We start from the raw sequence: 16,529 nt of genomic DNA on the forward strand, positions 1-16,529 counted from the left end.
GACTTCACCGCGTTCAAGGGATTGTTCAAAGCCTTTGAATTTTTGTATACCATTCTCCTGATTTCTGCCTCCTTAACAGCCTAGGAATTTGATTCCTAGGTTGTTTTGAAAGCTCTTTGGAGTTAATGGTTGATTCTTGGCGTGAAATTCACCACCTGACTGAAGGACCTTGCAGAGACAGTAGTATTAGTTCTGAAATCATATAGGGCACCGTTATTGCACACAGTCAGAAGTCATAACTAGCTGTGTTCCTTTTCAAAGAAAAATTGAGCACCTCATCTAATGTAGGTTCTTAGTGACAAAGGGGGGCGAATACCGTCACAATCAATATATTTTAGTGTTTGATTTCTCTTTATGGGTTTGTGCTATGTCTTTTCTCCCCCCAAAAATGTTTTTTGTAAGCATTTAAGTTTTGATGAAAAACTATACATATTCATTGATTAATTCAACAAAGGAAAGGAATGAATATTGTATATTCCTTGTATTGCAGTAGATGTATATGATTGCCTGCCTTTTTCTTTTACTCATCTGTCATCTCAGTAGCTGTCCTTCTGCATCTCACTATTTAACCAGTTCAAAGTGCTGGCCATTCCATGGTGACCCTGTGCTTTTTTCAGGCTCGTCCACCTCGGCCGCTGGTGGCGAAGAGGCCCAGGAGCAACGTGGCAGTCGAAGGCCGAAGAACGTCAGTGTCCAGTCCAGAACAGTAAGAGCTGTGATCTTTGTCAAGTGTTTTATTTATTTATTTCACTATGGTTTTAAGTAGAGGGGTGTTATTACACGGGCAGCAGGGTGGTCCATTGGTCAGCATTGCTGTTTCACTGTTTCACCCGGGTTCAATTCCAGACCTGGGGTGCTGTCTGCGTGGAGTTTGCATGTTCTCCCCACCTTTACATGGGCTTCCTCTGGGTGCTCCGGTTTCCTCCCACAGTCCAAAAACATACTGGCAGGTTAACTGGCTTCTGGTAAAACTGGTAAAACTGGTGTGTGTTTCTTTCTGTCCTGCGATGGCCTGGCGTCCTTTACAGGAAGTATCCTGAATTGTGACCTTTGATTGTCAGGATAGGCTCTGGCTCTTCTGCAACCCTGAATTGGAAGAAGCAGATGAATGGATCATTTTATTATACAGTATATTCAGTTTCTGTTTATATCTTGTAATTTGAATATCATGTGCTTGAATAAGCATTTTTCATTAAAAGGGTGTTTTTTATGGATATAAGAAAAAGTGCAAATAGGGCAAGGCTATTTTATGTATCCACCTGTTCAGATATTTCCTTCAGCATCAATTTTATTGCCCCATCTAGTCTATTTTTAAATCTTGGGCAGGTGAGTGGAGCTGCTTCAAAAAGAAGAATATGCGGTATTCAATAAATCGCATTATTATATAGCCTGCTCTTTTATCCTTGCTGAAAACATCAAATAAAAAGTATTCATCAAGACATTTAGCACAATGTGGGGCACTGCTAAAAGTTGATATTAGCCAAATGTTTGAATCATTTAAGGCGCTTAGTTTACTTTTTTCTCTTTCATTAATTTCAGCAAACATCTTGGATAATTATACCAAAAACATGTTTATGTACAAATAAAAAGTGTTTGGTTTCTGAGCACAACCCTATAAAGGATAAAATTGAATGTACTGGTGTATCACTTTAGCATAGTTAGACACAGATTGTGTAGCAGGTGCAGATGTAGAACTTTAGATATTAATAACTGTAGCTCAATATTGACGAAGAAGAAAACAAAGGAAATGACAGCTTGCGTGTCTTTTCTCAGTAAAACGGAAGTGTAATTGGTTTTATCTAAATGTGTTCCATCTTCCTGAACTTAGTTTTTCCAAATTATTTTCTCCTTCTGGTAAAGGAATGGAAATATTACTTGTGTAAATGTGATCGTAAGAGTCATTGGTAGCCTCGAGCATCATCCAGATAACTGGGATTCGTTCTCTACAGGGCAACACGAAAAGTTTCTTCTGAATTTATACTGTACATTTTTATTATTTCCTTCTTTAGCTAGTCCTTTTCCCACCTGCAGTCTATTAATATCGAAACACTCCGTTAGTAAAGCTCTTAAATGTATAAATGCTCTAAAAAGGTACAGCGATGTAGAAACAGAAATACTTTGGCTTTTTAGCTGAGTGAAACATGGCACATAGCTGTTATCTGTTAACTGCCACAATTAAATTTCTTGTGCAACACAGTGTGCTGGCAGAATGCAAATGGGGTTAATACTTTTGTAGTTTGTTTCGAGTTGTCTCGTGCCAGACAGCCCTGTGCATATACAGAAAGTTGAGAGAAAATCAGCAAATCACTGTAGAGTTTTGACCACTCCTGGAAGATTGTGCATTATAAATGCCCAAAAGATGGGTTTACTTGGACAGATATGAAAGGATCAATTGGAATAGCTCTCTTTTGCTTAAATGAGTTTCCCTGGTACATTGATTTAGGATTCAGTGGAATAGAGGTGCCCTGTGTTTTTCCAGTCTTGCATTGTACTGATGTACAGATACGCATTGCTGCCAACAAGGGGGAAAAAAATCCTCACCCTTATCTCGGAATTCCGAGAAAATTATCTCAGAATTCTGACTTGGTAATTTTTGCATACTTTATGTGCTCACGCGATAACACAATTGTCGTGTGATACCCATATCAAGTAGGTACTGTAGCTACGTCAGCATGTGTAGGCTGCAAGGGAAGACGTTAAAGGTTTATTCCCTGCTGAAAAGAGATGAAAAGAAACACAACGTTTTGGCTGTGAGGGCTTCACACCCGGAATATTGGGTTACTTTTTTTCTCTTTATTTATTCAGTTTATTCCAGGCTGAAAAGATCAAAAAAAGTAACACAACATTTCGGCTGTGAAGTGAAACATACTGTAGTGTGTGTTAAGGCACAGAGCTATGACTTGATGGCTCAGAAATCGCTGAAAAGGCGGGATAACATCATCAAGAATAACCACTGGGCCATAAGGGGAATGGTCATTCTTGATCCCCCATTCATGGCAAAAGTGTCGCTAGACCCTCTGCAGCACTGTTGCAGCTCGGGGCACTGTGGGAAATACACCTTGTGTGTGTCTCCTACAGTGTTCTCTGGAAATGGCCATTTTCAATGCAATCAAACTTATCTCAGACTTTCACTGGACTGTGCTGTCCTATCCCTACAAAGGTATAGGCTAAGTTAGGGTAGTTATTCTGAAAATTTGTGTGACAGTTATGTCTTTGATTAACAGTTATAGGGTTATGAGTGTAGCCTGTTATGTACCTATGTACCTTCCCAGAAGGTGTCATGAAGGTATTGTACAGGGTACATAAAGCTAACTTTAAAGGATGTAATACTGGAAAAAAAATTTCATTGTCATTGTCCCTAAAATTCCTTTAAACTTGACTTTTTCATGTCTCGTTTAAAATTGTAGCATTCATAAAAAATAAAATATCATTATTTAGGTTCATTATTACTTATTATCTGACGGATTCATTAGATCAGTTTCAAAGCAATAATGAAGAGACATTCTGGTTGAATTTATTCAGTCTTTTTTGTTTTTACATTTTTATTGTTGTCTTCAGTTTTTAAATAACTCATTATGAATACGTTAGCGTATTTTCCATCCTTTCTAATTCAGCTCCTCAAAAAACCTTTCTTCCTCTCTGTAAAACCTACAGTATATAATAATAACATAGCTGAATGAGAACACAACAGATGTGTGGAGACTGTTCAGTGCTTCTTGCTAGTCTGGCTGCTTTTAGCTTATTGATCCAAGAACCACAACAAGCTGTTTCTTGAGGAACCAGAGAGAATGAGCTTCCATAATGTGTTGCTAGTTTAATCTGTACACCCACAACCCTGTTTTCTAAGGGAGTGCTTTTAATTCTTAATTCTGAAGCAACATGTGCTTAATTTACATGTATGCTTTCTGATCGGTGCATTCACTTTGTAGAAATTTGGCTTATAAGTTGTTTGCATTTGCAAGATATTGATGAGAAACTTGTAGCAATAAAATATTATCAGCATGTTCTCTTTTTGAGGAGGCAACTTTAGTGAGTTAAAACAAGGATGCACAGTATGTATTTTGTTTTGCTAAGACACACAATGTGCTCAGGTTGCTTGGTAGACTTTGTGTTCTTCTGTTGTGTTGGTTTAGATCTTTTAAAGAACCTTTAAACTTTCAAGTATCTTTTTTTCCCAACTTTGCCCATTACTGTGTCACTTGTATGTAAGTTTGAAGACTGGGGAAGTCAAAAGAGAAACAATCGTCTTGGAAACAGTACTGAAGTAGGACGTTGGGCAGTAAGGAGTGTGAGAGACAACCATCATCGACAGGCCTCAAACTTTTTGTTCCATTTTTAACTCCTTTAACTCTCACAGAAATGATCTCCCAGCTCCAGATGACTCTAGATGCTAGAATTACATGTATGAATGACGTTTGGTGAACATACATTTCATGCTTTGTTTGTCATTTTACTAAGCATGTTTTTTATTTACTGTCAATGAATAAAAATACTTTATAGTTTTAAACCCACATCCCAATAATGAATTCTGTAGGCCTGTTCTCAAAAAAGCTCTATAAAAAAAAAGTTCACACTTTGCTGAATGTATTCATTAAGTGGCAGAGTGAAAACGAACACACAGGCTCTTAAACATTCTTCACACGGTGATCCTTAGTTTATAAACACAACTCTGTCACAAATGCATATAAAAATACCGCAATGTATATCGACTATTCTAGTTAAAAATCACTTATGTGTTGTGCGTGCCTTATTAATTATCGATGCAGAAGACGTTCCATGCACTATTTTAAGCTGACATTATATATTGCATATTTTAATTGCAATCTGGTTTATTTCTTTGGATGTACTTTTGATCGGTAAAGTTTGATGACTCTGGGTCTGAAATGCAAATGCACAACTTATATAGCGTATTTGGCAGGGTACGGCTCAAAGCTATTTTGCAAATTCACAATTTACAAAGTCAATGAATTTGTGTCTGGAGGCAGTTCCAGAGCAGCATCTCAATCCCTTCTCATTTGCTCATAGCATCTTCAGTGCAGTAAATCCTTAGTCAAATCGACTTTGCATTTAATGGACAAAACCTGCTAAAGGAGAATGTTGTCTGTGGAGTCAGAAATACCGGACTTTCCCCACAATAACGAACAAACAATAAAACAAGGTAAAAATAAATACTGCATAGGTTTAAAATTCAGGAATATCAGTGGTGTCCTGTTGGGGTAGGTGTTGTGTTTGTTTCATATGCTTTAGTGAATTATCTGCAGTATATGTATGACACCTGAAATAATAAAAGTATATTTATGGTAAAAATATGCACAGGAACAATTTTCATTGACAATGTTGATTGTAATTGTTAAAAAATATTCAAAGGATGCAGGAACCATTTATATATAGTATTATGTGTCTTTCACACATAATAGTGGGTTTTGAAAATGCACATTATATAAGCGATTTTATTCGCAAATTTGTCATTTGTGATTTGACGGACATTCAACAGTAACACCCCTTCCATCTACTAGTCAATTAAACTAAGGTTCTATAGTATTTCCAGGTAAACGTGGGAGACACTTCTGGCCAGTGTTTACAAGGTTAAGATCAGATCTGGGTACTAATTCAAAGTATTGTTCAGTTATCTGCACAGAAGGGTTAATACATATTTTGAACAGTAACATGTACTGGTAATATAGATTTCACATTCACCATTAAGTTTTTAATATCTCTTTGTATTTTGACACATCATTGTAGCAGAATATTAAAACACTACAAAAAAGCTTTATAGGTTTTCCAGATTTCTATGTCTTTGTGTGCTTCTCAATTGAGAATTTTTGATTATAGCTGTATTTTCTCAGTTTTTGTTTTGTCTCTTCAGCTCTTTTATGGCAGTTTAGACTGTGTACCTTTCTGTGTGCTTCACTTTTAACTTGGGACATTTTTCTAAGAAGAGGCCCATTTGAGCCCTTTCTGTAATCAAGAATCACACCTTTACTGGAAAAATATCCCTATAAACATTCATCCCTGATGCAAAAGATAGGATAAGTATAGACATCTTTCGGGCTTCTATCCAGTTATTAAAAACCTATTCATTGATTTACGTCCTTTGTACTTAATGCTTGTAATAGTTTTTGCTGAAGGTCATGATGTACATTTAATGATTAAGAAATCTCCAAGGGATTTTAACAAGTTGCAGGAGCATGTTCTTGTGCAATTAGAATTGCATTTAGAATCTTATTTCAAAGCACTCTGTAAAAAAAGTAAAGTTTTTTTATAATCTCCTTATTTTCTGATGTGAAAAATAGGGAACTTGGTAAATCTCTCCTTTCCTTTTGTACTCGGTAGTCACAGTAGGAACTAGAGAGGGTATAGGGTTATCGCAATTCAAACAATTTGCAATTGAGTTGTTTCTCCACTTCAGAATGTACACCTGCTGTGCCAATTTAGCTTCCACGAAACGGCCTAACAACCAGATATATAATTATATGGTAGGTTGACCTGAAACTATTAGTTTTATAAGGGCAAATTGTATCTTATATATATTCAAATTATGCAGAAGACATTCCCAGACAAGGGAAACAGCCATCAAAATGAGGAGAGCATGGCTTTGTTCTGGAAAGACATAACTAAGCAACGTGCTGGCTGTGCTGGAATACAATTTCGAAGCTTTGTATTCTTTGCACTAGCTTTAGCAAACTGTTACATAGGCATTTATGTGTAAAGCTTACTCAAGCAGCTGTCAAATGATACTGAAAGTTCTTATTGGTGCCTGAGAAATGAAATCCCAGCTAAGGCAAGAACTCTTCTGTAAGCCTTTTCACGGCCCCTTAGAAATGCTTGGGTTCTTGTAACGCTGCCATTAGAGCTGAAACTGCTCTTTTTTTTTTCCTTAGAAGTGATAGACCGAAGCTTGTTCAAGTCGATATTTGCTAAAAAAAAAAACCAACAGTTTTCAGACTCATAATAAGAAAAAACAAACTTTATTTTCCTCACTTATTTTCTGAATTAACAGATTACTTGCAAATCATGACCGGTATTGACACACATATGTACTTCACATTCTGTTGTCTCTGGAGACTTCCACAGCTAAAACAACTGTAGCTCTTTACTGCTCCCTTGTGGAGAAAAAGAAACACAGCATAATATCATTACCTGCATGTTCCTGTGGAGCAGCTGAAAGCCACTGAAGTTATGGAAAATGTCCTGATTTGTAATTAATCATATTTTTTCAGTTGATATAAAGCACTGCACTGAAATTGTTTGTCAGCACAACAGTTTTAGTGTACATGATTTTAAATCATTTAAACATTTTATTTTGTTTCTTAACTGCTCAGGAACATCACATCTTAGATAGATAGATACTTTATTGATCCCGTGAGGGAAATTGCAGTGCAACAGCAGCTTAGCACAGTGTAACGAAATAATACAACAATACAGTACCGTCAGTACAGTCAGTGAGAAGTGCACCAAAAAAAGTTGCTCACAGTACAGAATATACAAAAAAACAGAACAGTACACAAAAAGTTGTATTGCTTTTTTATAAATAAAAAAATATATTGCACAAGTACCTAGCATATATTGCACAAAAAACAATAATAAAAAGTAAAAACCAGAAGTAAGCAGAGAGTTTAATGTTTAGTTCAAAAACAGGTCAATGTCAGTGTTGCCCCTGCCCAGACACACAGTGGATGCGTTGTGCAGTCTAATGGCAGAAGGCAAGAATGACCTCCTGTAGCACTCCCTGTCGCACCGTGGTTGGATCAGCCTATTGCTGAACGTGCTTTTCAATCTCACAAGCATGTCATAGAGGGGATGGGAGACGTTGGCCATGATGATCGTCTCACCCTCTATCTCCAAGGGGTCCATCTTGTACCCTTAGTGCAGTTCTTTTACAGTACTTCTGGCACGAATGTGTAAGTTCTTATACTGTGACATTTTCTAAATACAAAGAGGAATCCCAGTCACAACTGTTCCTCCTCTAGTTTATTTTCAATATAGATGCCAAGTACCTTTTATTATTTATTGACATTTACAGTATGTAGTACTTTACTAAGCCTGAGCGCTCAGATATGTTTTGGCTTATAAACAGTTTTCGAAGTTGCACAGAACACTGACACTGTATCTCAGAATCACCAAGTGGAGACCATCCATAAAAAGGTTTAATTAAATGGATTATTAGCGGTTTCATTAAAACATGTAAGAGCTCATTTGAATGAAAAGCCGGGAGATGCAGCATGTCCCTGTTGTTAAAACTGGGGAACACTGCTGTAAGAATTCCTGTTGTTTTTTGTTTGGTTTAACATGATTTTCTGTGCTCATCACCTCTTCTCCTGTGCGTAGGTAGGCTGCCTATATCGCTGTCAATTACTCGAGATGACAATTCATCCAAAGTGTTTTTGTCCAATAGCTCTAGTGCTTTGATGTTGTTTTTTTAATGCTGGGGTTAGCATCCCAATAAAAATGCAAAAAACCTTTACAAAAACTAATGCTGTAAATCGTATTAAATATAAAGTATTGTAGGCATTTATTTTGAGAACCATGCACAATAGTATAGATATATTGTCAGTCATTCATTTCAGGAGGTTCTGCTTCAGCTGCCTTAAATCAGATAATTGTTTATTCTGTAGAAACCAAGGAAGGAGGCAGAGTTTTATTTTTCGCTGTCACCACCTTAAAAAAACACATTCCACACATTCGAGATACCTATGACAGTCTGCACTGATTATAATGTTTTTAATAAATCCCTTACAAAGAATATACTGGGTTATCTACATATTAGGCTTCAAAGGTAGCTGCTACAAAAAAACACCAACGCATATTAAACCAACATTTCACCATAGCACCAGTCTTTACAAGCTTCACAGTCACCATTTGCTCTGTCCATCGTTTATAATGAAGAAAATAGAATGGAAGACAAAATGAAGTTAAAAACAGACATGTTGAGGGAATTCCTTTACTTTCTTACTATGCAATATTATGTCATCAGCACTTGTTGTGAAATAAATTGTGGTTTGAGCTATTGCATTAAATATACAATAACATATCAAGCTGGAAATATTTGATGTATTCAGATATATCATATATAATATGAACCTAATAGCTTACTTTTTCCTCATACGTAATTGTGAATTATTCAGTTAGTAAAAATACCTTAATACTGCATTTAATTTGATAAAAAGGCACCGTCGGATGAGATGTAAAACCTAGGCCCTGACTGTCTGTGGTCATTAAAAATCCCGGGATTTCTTCTTGAAAAGAATAGTGCTGTGGTGTAACCCTGGCATCTTGGCCACATTTCCTATTGGGAAATTGGGAAGTTTCCCTTTACCAGTCATGGCCTCCTAATAATCCCCATCTCTGAACTGGTTTCATCACTCTGCTCTCCTCCCCACTGAGAGCTGGTGTGTGGGGAGCGGACTGGAGCATCCTCCAGGTGGGGCTGCACACTGGTGGGGGTGGAGGGGATCCCCATGACCTGTAAAGCACTTTGAGTGTCCAGAAAAGTGCATCCATGAAAAGGAGACCAATACCCCACTTCCATTATCCATGGTCCAGTACGCATCAGCTGCACGGGCTGATGTGGGAAGTCAGTCCTTCCCACTGGCTCAAGTGCTCAGCTGGATGTGTCCCAAACCAGCCTCTCTTATGTCTTACTCTGTGGATCCCAGCTTTGGGGGCATTTTCACATTTCAAACCGCAGCAGTGACAGGGAACAAGCAAACTGAGAGCTGAAGTGGGATTCAGAAAATGTTTACCATGGGACTGAGAGGAAACAGAAAATGTCACAAAAGCAGTTTTTAAAATGTTAATAATTGAACTATTACACTATTAGAAATTAAATTACTGTTGGGCCAAAAATAAAGATAGATCTGTGCGGTAGAAATGACTGGAAATGACGTATTTGTGCAGGTTTATTTTAATTTGAACTGTGTGTTACAACTTGCTGGTTATAGCAAAAAGTCAGAGCAAGCAAAGCAAAAGCAGTCCTCACAAAATAATTTTTCTCCTTGCTCAAATATGTTATAGAGTTGGCAAAAGCTCGATATATACATATTAATATTATTTTGCTAGCTCCAGGTTACTGTCATTTCTTTTCGGCAAGTACCCTCGTCTGCCAACTGCTCCCATGGTGAGATGTACCTGAGAACATGCAGTAAAAACACAGGCTGTCATCTCAAACGTCACCGCAAGCTCTGCTGTGTCTAGAAGTGGCTCCTGAAAGCTCATCTAAATTGTGCCTTTTTTATCAAAGCAGTGTTATATCACATCTTTATAGATGTATGTCTATTAAACATGTGATTTCAGGAAGCAATTTCTTAACTATTTTTACTTGAAATCTTAATTTGAGACTCAGAACGTTGTAAAAACACTGCCGCTTTCAGAGCATGAGAAAGGTTGCAAGTAAAAGGATGCCTTCTTGGCATCTGGCCTGTTTGGTAGTTAAGTGTATTGCTCCAAGTCATTTCTTGAAAGAAATGCAACAATTTCAACAAATGTCTGTTCCTTGTCTTTAGCATCTTCTTATTAAAGCATTTTAGTGTGGGGATGCAGTAAGGAAAGGATGACGTTAAACCAAACCTGGGTATATCACTATTTCTTTCTGTATTTTTCAAGCTGCTTGTGTATTGGTGAGGTTTTAAAAGATGTTCTTCCTCAACTGCTGGTCTTCCTGGCTTTGATAAACTTTAATTTGTTTGATTTGGCGCATAAAAAGAAAACTTTGTGAGAGGACCCACTGTCTCACTTTATCTGTGCACAGATGACAATCTTCAGATACTTTGCAAAGGAGTTAGAATATATTCTCCATCCTGATGCGAGTATGAACTGTATCCTAGTTGCTAAAACCAGAACACTAATGCTGCATGTCAAATGTAACTCTTCAGGAAAAAAATAAATAAAAATAAAAAGCAGGCATACTAGTAGTGTTCTTAAACATAATAATAATAATAATAATAATAATAATAATTGCTTACACTTATATAGCCCTTTTCTGGACACTCCACTCAAAGCGCTTTACAGGTAATGGGAACTCAGGTCTAGTATTAGATTGTTAGGGGACTCACCTGTACTTTGCTAGGTCATCATACAGTTCTAGACACTTTTCTTTAGTTAGTCCCTGCTAATGAGAAGCTTTCCCATAACCAAATGAAGCCGCCACAGTGCTTAACATTGTGATGGTGCTGACTGTGGGGTGTTCTGCGTTCATTCTTTCAGATGTATTTTCACCAAAAAGGTTCAATTTGTGTCTTATCTCACCATAAAACCGTCTGCCACAACTCCATGGTATATTTTATAGATTTAAGAGAAATGGTTTTCAGTAACAGCTATCTTTCCACTTGACCGTCCAGGCCAGGTGTGTGGGGGACTGAGATATTGTACATGTACGAACCGTGAATCACATTTCAGAGCTCCGTATTCGTTTCATGCATGCCCCTTCTTTTTGGAAGGGTGGCCTGAGCTAGTTAGTGTCTGGGCAACATGATGCAAATATGAATGCTATATATTTTTACTTTCCTGTTAAAGGGATAAGTGACCTTTTCCTGATCTCTCTCCACCACTTCTTTCCTGTTGTCAAAGCACCTTGGTCTTCGTGGTTGATTTTGTTTCCATCGCGTTGTTATGGCTTGAAATTCAATATTTGAGGAAACCTAGAGAGACAAATCCATTTATATTTTGTTCTGTAGATCCACTTTGATTGCACACATTATATTTCTTTTGTTTTTATTTTGTACTGGCGATATCTGATCTATGTGGTGGGTGTTAATGCTGAGAGTCACAGGTCAGGCAAATGGAATCTAAATTAAATTCTGTGAACTAAAATTCTGTGAGACTCATGCGCAGTTCTGACTCCCTTAATCTGTGAGAAAGCAGTTCTCCCCGACTTTTAACTTGGGTTAAAATTCTAAATACTGCATTTCTCCTTTAGCAATGAAATATGCATCTGTCATTGCAAAGTCATTGCTGCAGGGGGCATTTTTTTTTCAAATTCTATGAGGCAGAATAGTATAAATTCGAATGTAAACCTCACATCAGCAAAGAAAAACAGAATAATACAAATATCGTGAAATAGGGCATTCTCTCCGAACAGCAGTAGAAAAATACCTTTGCGTCTGGGATGTGCCGTTATTTCCTCACTGAAAATGAATACTTCCGTTAATATTTTTCAGTTGTATCTTGGGTTTTGTTTCTGCCCCCCTCCCCTTTTTGTCCAATATTTACAGCCCCCTCTCAGAGACGCTCCCCCTCTCAGTTCCTTCCCAGAATCCTTCACAAGATCATTTTCGTCTCTAAGTGTCAATTAAAAGTGAAATATCTGCATTTGTCAACATTTCATTCCTGGCCACTGTGATGTGTTACTGATTTGTCCGTGATTCCTGACACTTAAGCAAGCGCTCAAGACACAGATCTTCCTCATTAAAACATAAGCTGGCACTATCATACTATACACGGAGCCATGAAGCGCATCCTAGTTTTGCAGTGCTGTGTTTTTGACATGATAGTTAACAAGGAACAGCTACGGCTGTCTGGGCTGTCACATGTTATCGCGAGCCAAGAGCATGTTAAACTAAACATTAGAAAGAGTGGCAAGTCATCTGCATTGTAGCTCATCCCCGGGATTATCTTTGTAGGAGTCGGTGCGTTCATGTGACAATAACGGGGACTGGGGCAGAGACGGACAGAATCTCGTGTTGGTTTCTTTATTATACTTCTCTTACCTTTGAAATTGCCTGGGAGATGAGATGAGTTCCACGACCGGAGTAAAAGCTTTGAGTGATAAAATACAGTCAATTAATTTTTTTATCAAACTCTCCTCATTTTTCCCCCCCTCAGTTTCAGAATGATTTTATTTAGTTTGTACTAAACTGGAAGAGCTTGAATCTAGTCTCAGATCATACAAATGGGCTGTTTTATATTTGATCTGAATGTTAGGGGATATTCACTTTGGACAGAGAAGAATTTACTTTTTAAAAGCAAATTCATCTGTACTATCTCTGCTAAACACTTTTTAGTTGAAGAGTTTAATTAAACTGTTAAATAGAGATAAATAAGCAGTAAGATGTAGTCAGAAAAGTGTTTCATTTTTCTCTTCTCTTTCCTCCTGTGGTATTTTCTGTTGTGAACTTTGTTGTCTTCTGTGTGCTGTTTTCATGTGACTTATCACTGACACTCCTCTGTGTGAGTGGAGATGTTCCTGGGTGATAGCCTTCAAAAATGACTAGAAATCAAATTAATTAGGAAAACAAAGGAAAGTATTGTCCATTGCTAAAGGATGGAAACTGACACAGAGACAAAGGAATATGGTATTAATCCTTCAAAGCAGATTGATGGCTGAATTTCAGTAGGAGATGTAAACAGATAAGACAGGCTTTGGTGTTAAAGACTGGTTTCCAAAATAATCTTTCCTGAAGACTCTTAAAACAAAATAGTTCTTATTCATGATTTAAAAGGAGCACAATATTGAAGATAAAACATGTTGTCTTTGAATTGTTCTTTACACAAATCATCTGTTTATATAGTATTCATGTTTATTTTTTCAGTTATTATTTTGTAGGATAAACTGTTCTTTATTCCAAAAATCATCTTTCAGTTTCTTTTGTTACTCCAGTGTCTGTCTGTGTGTATTTTCAGTGCAGCTGTTTCTTTTAAATAGCTTTTAAAATGCTAAATAATTTATGCTACTGCCTTCCTTATTTTGCTGTGTTATAAATGCATTTATTTTGGACAATGTATTGTATATACCTGTGTGAAAAATCAGATTTTTATGTTTCAGGTTTAATGGTGCCATTCTGATGGTTTTCATGTGAATGTGTTATTTTTAAAATATTACATTCAGATAATTATTTTAATCACCCATTACAATGTACAAATGCTGTAGTATGTGTACCGGTAACTACTGTAAGAAATTAAAGTGTGACTTTGTATAAATTAATTATACTTCTGTGTATGTATGTACATATGTACAGGGGATCACACCCTTGTTCGTTTTAAGAGAGATTACAATGAGCTTTGCCATAGAAGATTCATAACATGTCAAATGATCAAAATAATAAGCATATTTACAGGCATACTGTGAGCATCAACTATACATGTGGCTACACTTGGCAGTACAGCTGTATGTATAATGACAATGCAGGGCTTAGTGGACAGCGGACCTGCATAAGGTGCAGTGTCCTGTACATATCCTGAGTCTACCCTATAACTAGGGTCTGATACTTCTATCATTCTTCTGTAATATGATACTTGCTATGTAAAATACATGACCTAAAAGGAAAATTCAGAAGATACAATTACTGTAGGTATGTCTAGTATCATCCATGTTTCAGTCTGTACTGATTTTATTTAATTCAACTTTGGGCTTTAATATCTGTTGAAATTTTGCCAATCAGTTATAGCACTGGTTTTGTAGATTTCATGTAAGAGTCAAGAGTGTTGGTGCGGAATAAAAAATGAATGTTCTGCAATATTTAATAGGCCCCACTGATGTGGCACTTAGCACTGCTGCCTCAGAGCTCATCTCAGGAAGGGTTTGTCTTCCGAAGGCGTGCTAGCCAGGCGAATTGGCGTCTCTGAGTAGTTCCAGGTGTGGGCCCTGTTGTGGACTTGTATCCTGTCCTGGGTGTAGTTCCTCCCGATACTTCCAGTGCAGTCTCGGGGGATTTGTGACCCTTAAAAAGGAAATAGGCAGCTTTTGATAATGGATGGAAATGCAGAACCTGAGAAACAAGAATGACGAGTGCATCTACATCCAAACAAATCCACACAAACAGACCAAAATTTGTGTCTGGCTACACCATGAGAGCCGAATTCAAACTGATAATGTTCTGCCACGAATCCTGTGTCCATTTCTGGTTAACACCTTTCAAAGGTGACTGGAGCTCTAGTAACATCTATAAACTTAGCACCAAATGGTATAGGGGCCAAATGTCTTTCTCTTGCTTGTTTTCTTCATGTGATTTACACACTAAAGCATGTCTTGAAATTACACTATATCATTGTTACATGTGGGAGAACTTCTACTTTTTGCAAAAATAGCTGAAATGGGCTACTGTGTTGTTGTAGACGGCAGATCACCCAAAGTGTGGATAAGTATTGTTCAGGAATTGGCCAGATAATATTTTGGAAGTTATTGCATTGTCTCTGTGTGGATTGTTATTACCTTCAATGGATATATTTATTTAAGCAGTTAAGTTTAAAATGGTGAAGGAAATACAGTTCTCCCTTAGATCTCGAAACCAACTCTCACGTTGCTGAGACAGTAAGAGTATGGATTCACAAATTGCTTTCACTGGTTCCAGGTGTTTGCTTGAGTCGTACTTTACCCCTCTCTGCCACTGTGGTTTGAACTTTCTCTTCCTTGTTTCCTTCAGCTCTGTAAGGCCGACGAGGCACTACACTGTCTTCCTTTCAGAGGACTCATCGGGAGATGAATTCCAGCATGAAGACGGCTCTGTTTCTGGCTTCTCTGAAAACTTTCTTTTCTCCGCTCCCTTTGAATGGTCTCCTCCTTTAAAGATTCTTTTTTTTTAATGATTAGTTTACTGTTGAGCCTTTCCCACCTGGCCGTTCACAAAGTGTAGCTTACTGCTTTCCAATCCCTTTTGCACCTCCTTTTTGGTTGGGTGAGTCTCCAGAGCAGCTGGCACAGAGGGCCAGTTATTTCCCAGCAGTCTCAGCTGCCAGACTGCACGAGGCAAGTGCCCTCACAAGCCTTCTTGACACTCTTGCTGGTTCTTCAGTTGCTGAACCTGCACAAGGTTTAAAAGGCAGAGCGCAACCCCTTATAACCCTCAGCTGCTGAGTTCCTTACAACCAATTCATTGGCTCAGATCTGATAAAAGCATAAAGTTTATTACCTTAACATGATAAGGAGATATATAAGATTAAGCATGAGATAACTAGGCACATTTAGTTAAAACACACTCCCAGAGACTGTGCCATTTAGTTTTAAGCAATAGTAATGATAGTTTTCAACCTCTTGGGGCACAGGGCACATACTTATTACCCATCACAATGTTTATCCCTTTATCATAAAGTTCTGATACCAGTTTCCTAATCCACATTACTTAATATAGGTCTTGTAATGCTTCTGATTTACCTAGCATGTCCCTTGCTGTTTCAGGCCCCAGCCTTATAAGACGCTGAAAGATTCAGATATCGCAGAGGGAGAAGAGGCCCAAGAGTCTCAGAGAGTCCTGGGACACACGGCGCCGCCCAGCCCCGTGGCCTCAGACAAGATCACAGAGATCAACCTCCTGGACGACATCTTCAACACTCTGGACATCGACTCGGACAGCCAGCCCCTGAGCCAAGCCAAGAGCCTGGAGGACCTCAGGACGCCCAAAGAGGAAGAGGGGCAGCAGGTGAAGTTCGGCTACCAGGTGAGGAAAAGAGCACAGGCACAATGAGTCCACGCGAGCTGGGGGTGGTGCAGCACCCGTGCGCTGAGCTGTCCATGACCGAGCGATGATTCCAGACCTGAGTTCGGTTAAAATTGGAAAAAAATCAGGAATTCAGAATTGAAAGAGGAAGAGAGAATGCGC

At 38.0% G+C, this 16,529-nt stretch overlaps 1 protein-coding gene across 5 annotated transcripts in view; it reads left to right on the plus strand.

The window, feature by feature from the left end:
- Positions 1 to 16,529, plus strand: part of dennd1a (DENN/MADD domain containing 1A) — a 266,177-nt gene that overhangs the window by 242,744 nt on the left and 6,904 nt on the right. For 4 of the 5 annotated variants that reach the window (XM_069183539.1, XM_069183541.1, XM_069183540.1 and 1 more), the window contains 3 exons: positions 618 to 706; positions 15,357 to 15,485; positions 16,109 to 16,367. In XM_069183539.1, the coding sequence (XP_069039640.1) occupies positions 618 to 706; positions 15,357 to 15,485; positions 16,109 to 16,367 (477 nt within the window). The remainder of the gene's footprint in view (positions 1 to 617; positions 707 to 15,356; positions 15,486 to 16,108; positions 16,368 to 16,529) is intronic. The other variant, XM_015367077.2, reaches the window with a different exon arrangement.

Source organism: Lepisosteus oculatus, chromosome 24 (assembly GCF_040954835.1).
Source record: "Lepisosteus oculatus isolate fLepOcu1 chromosome 24, fLepOcu1.hap2, whole genome shotgun sequence".
NCBI classification, from domain to species: domain Eukaryota; kingdom Metazoa; phylum Chordata; class Actinopteri; order Semionotiformes; family Lepisosteidae; genus Lepisosteus; species Lepisosteus oculatus.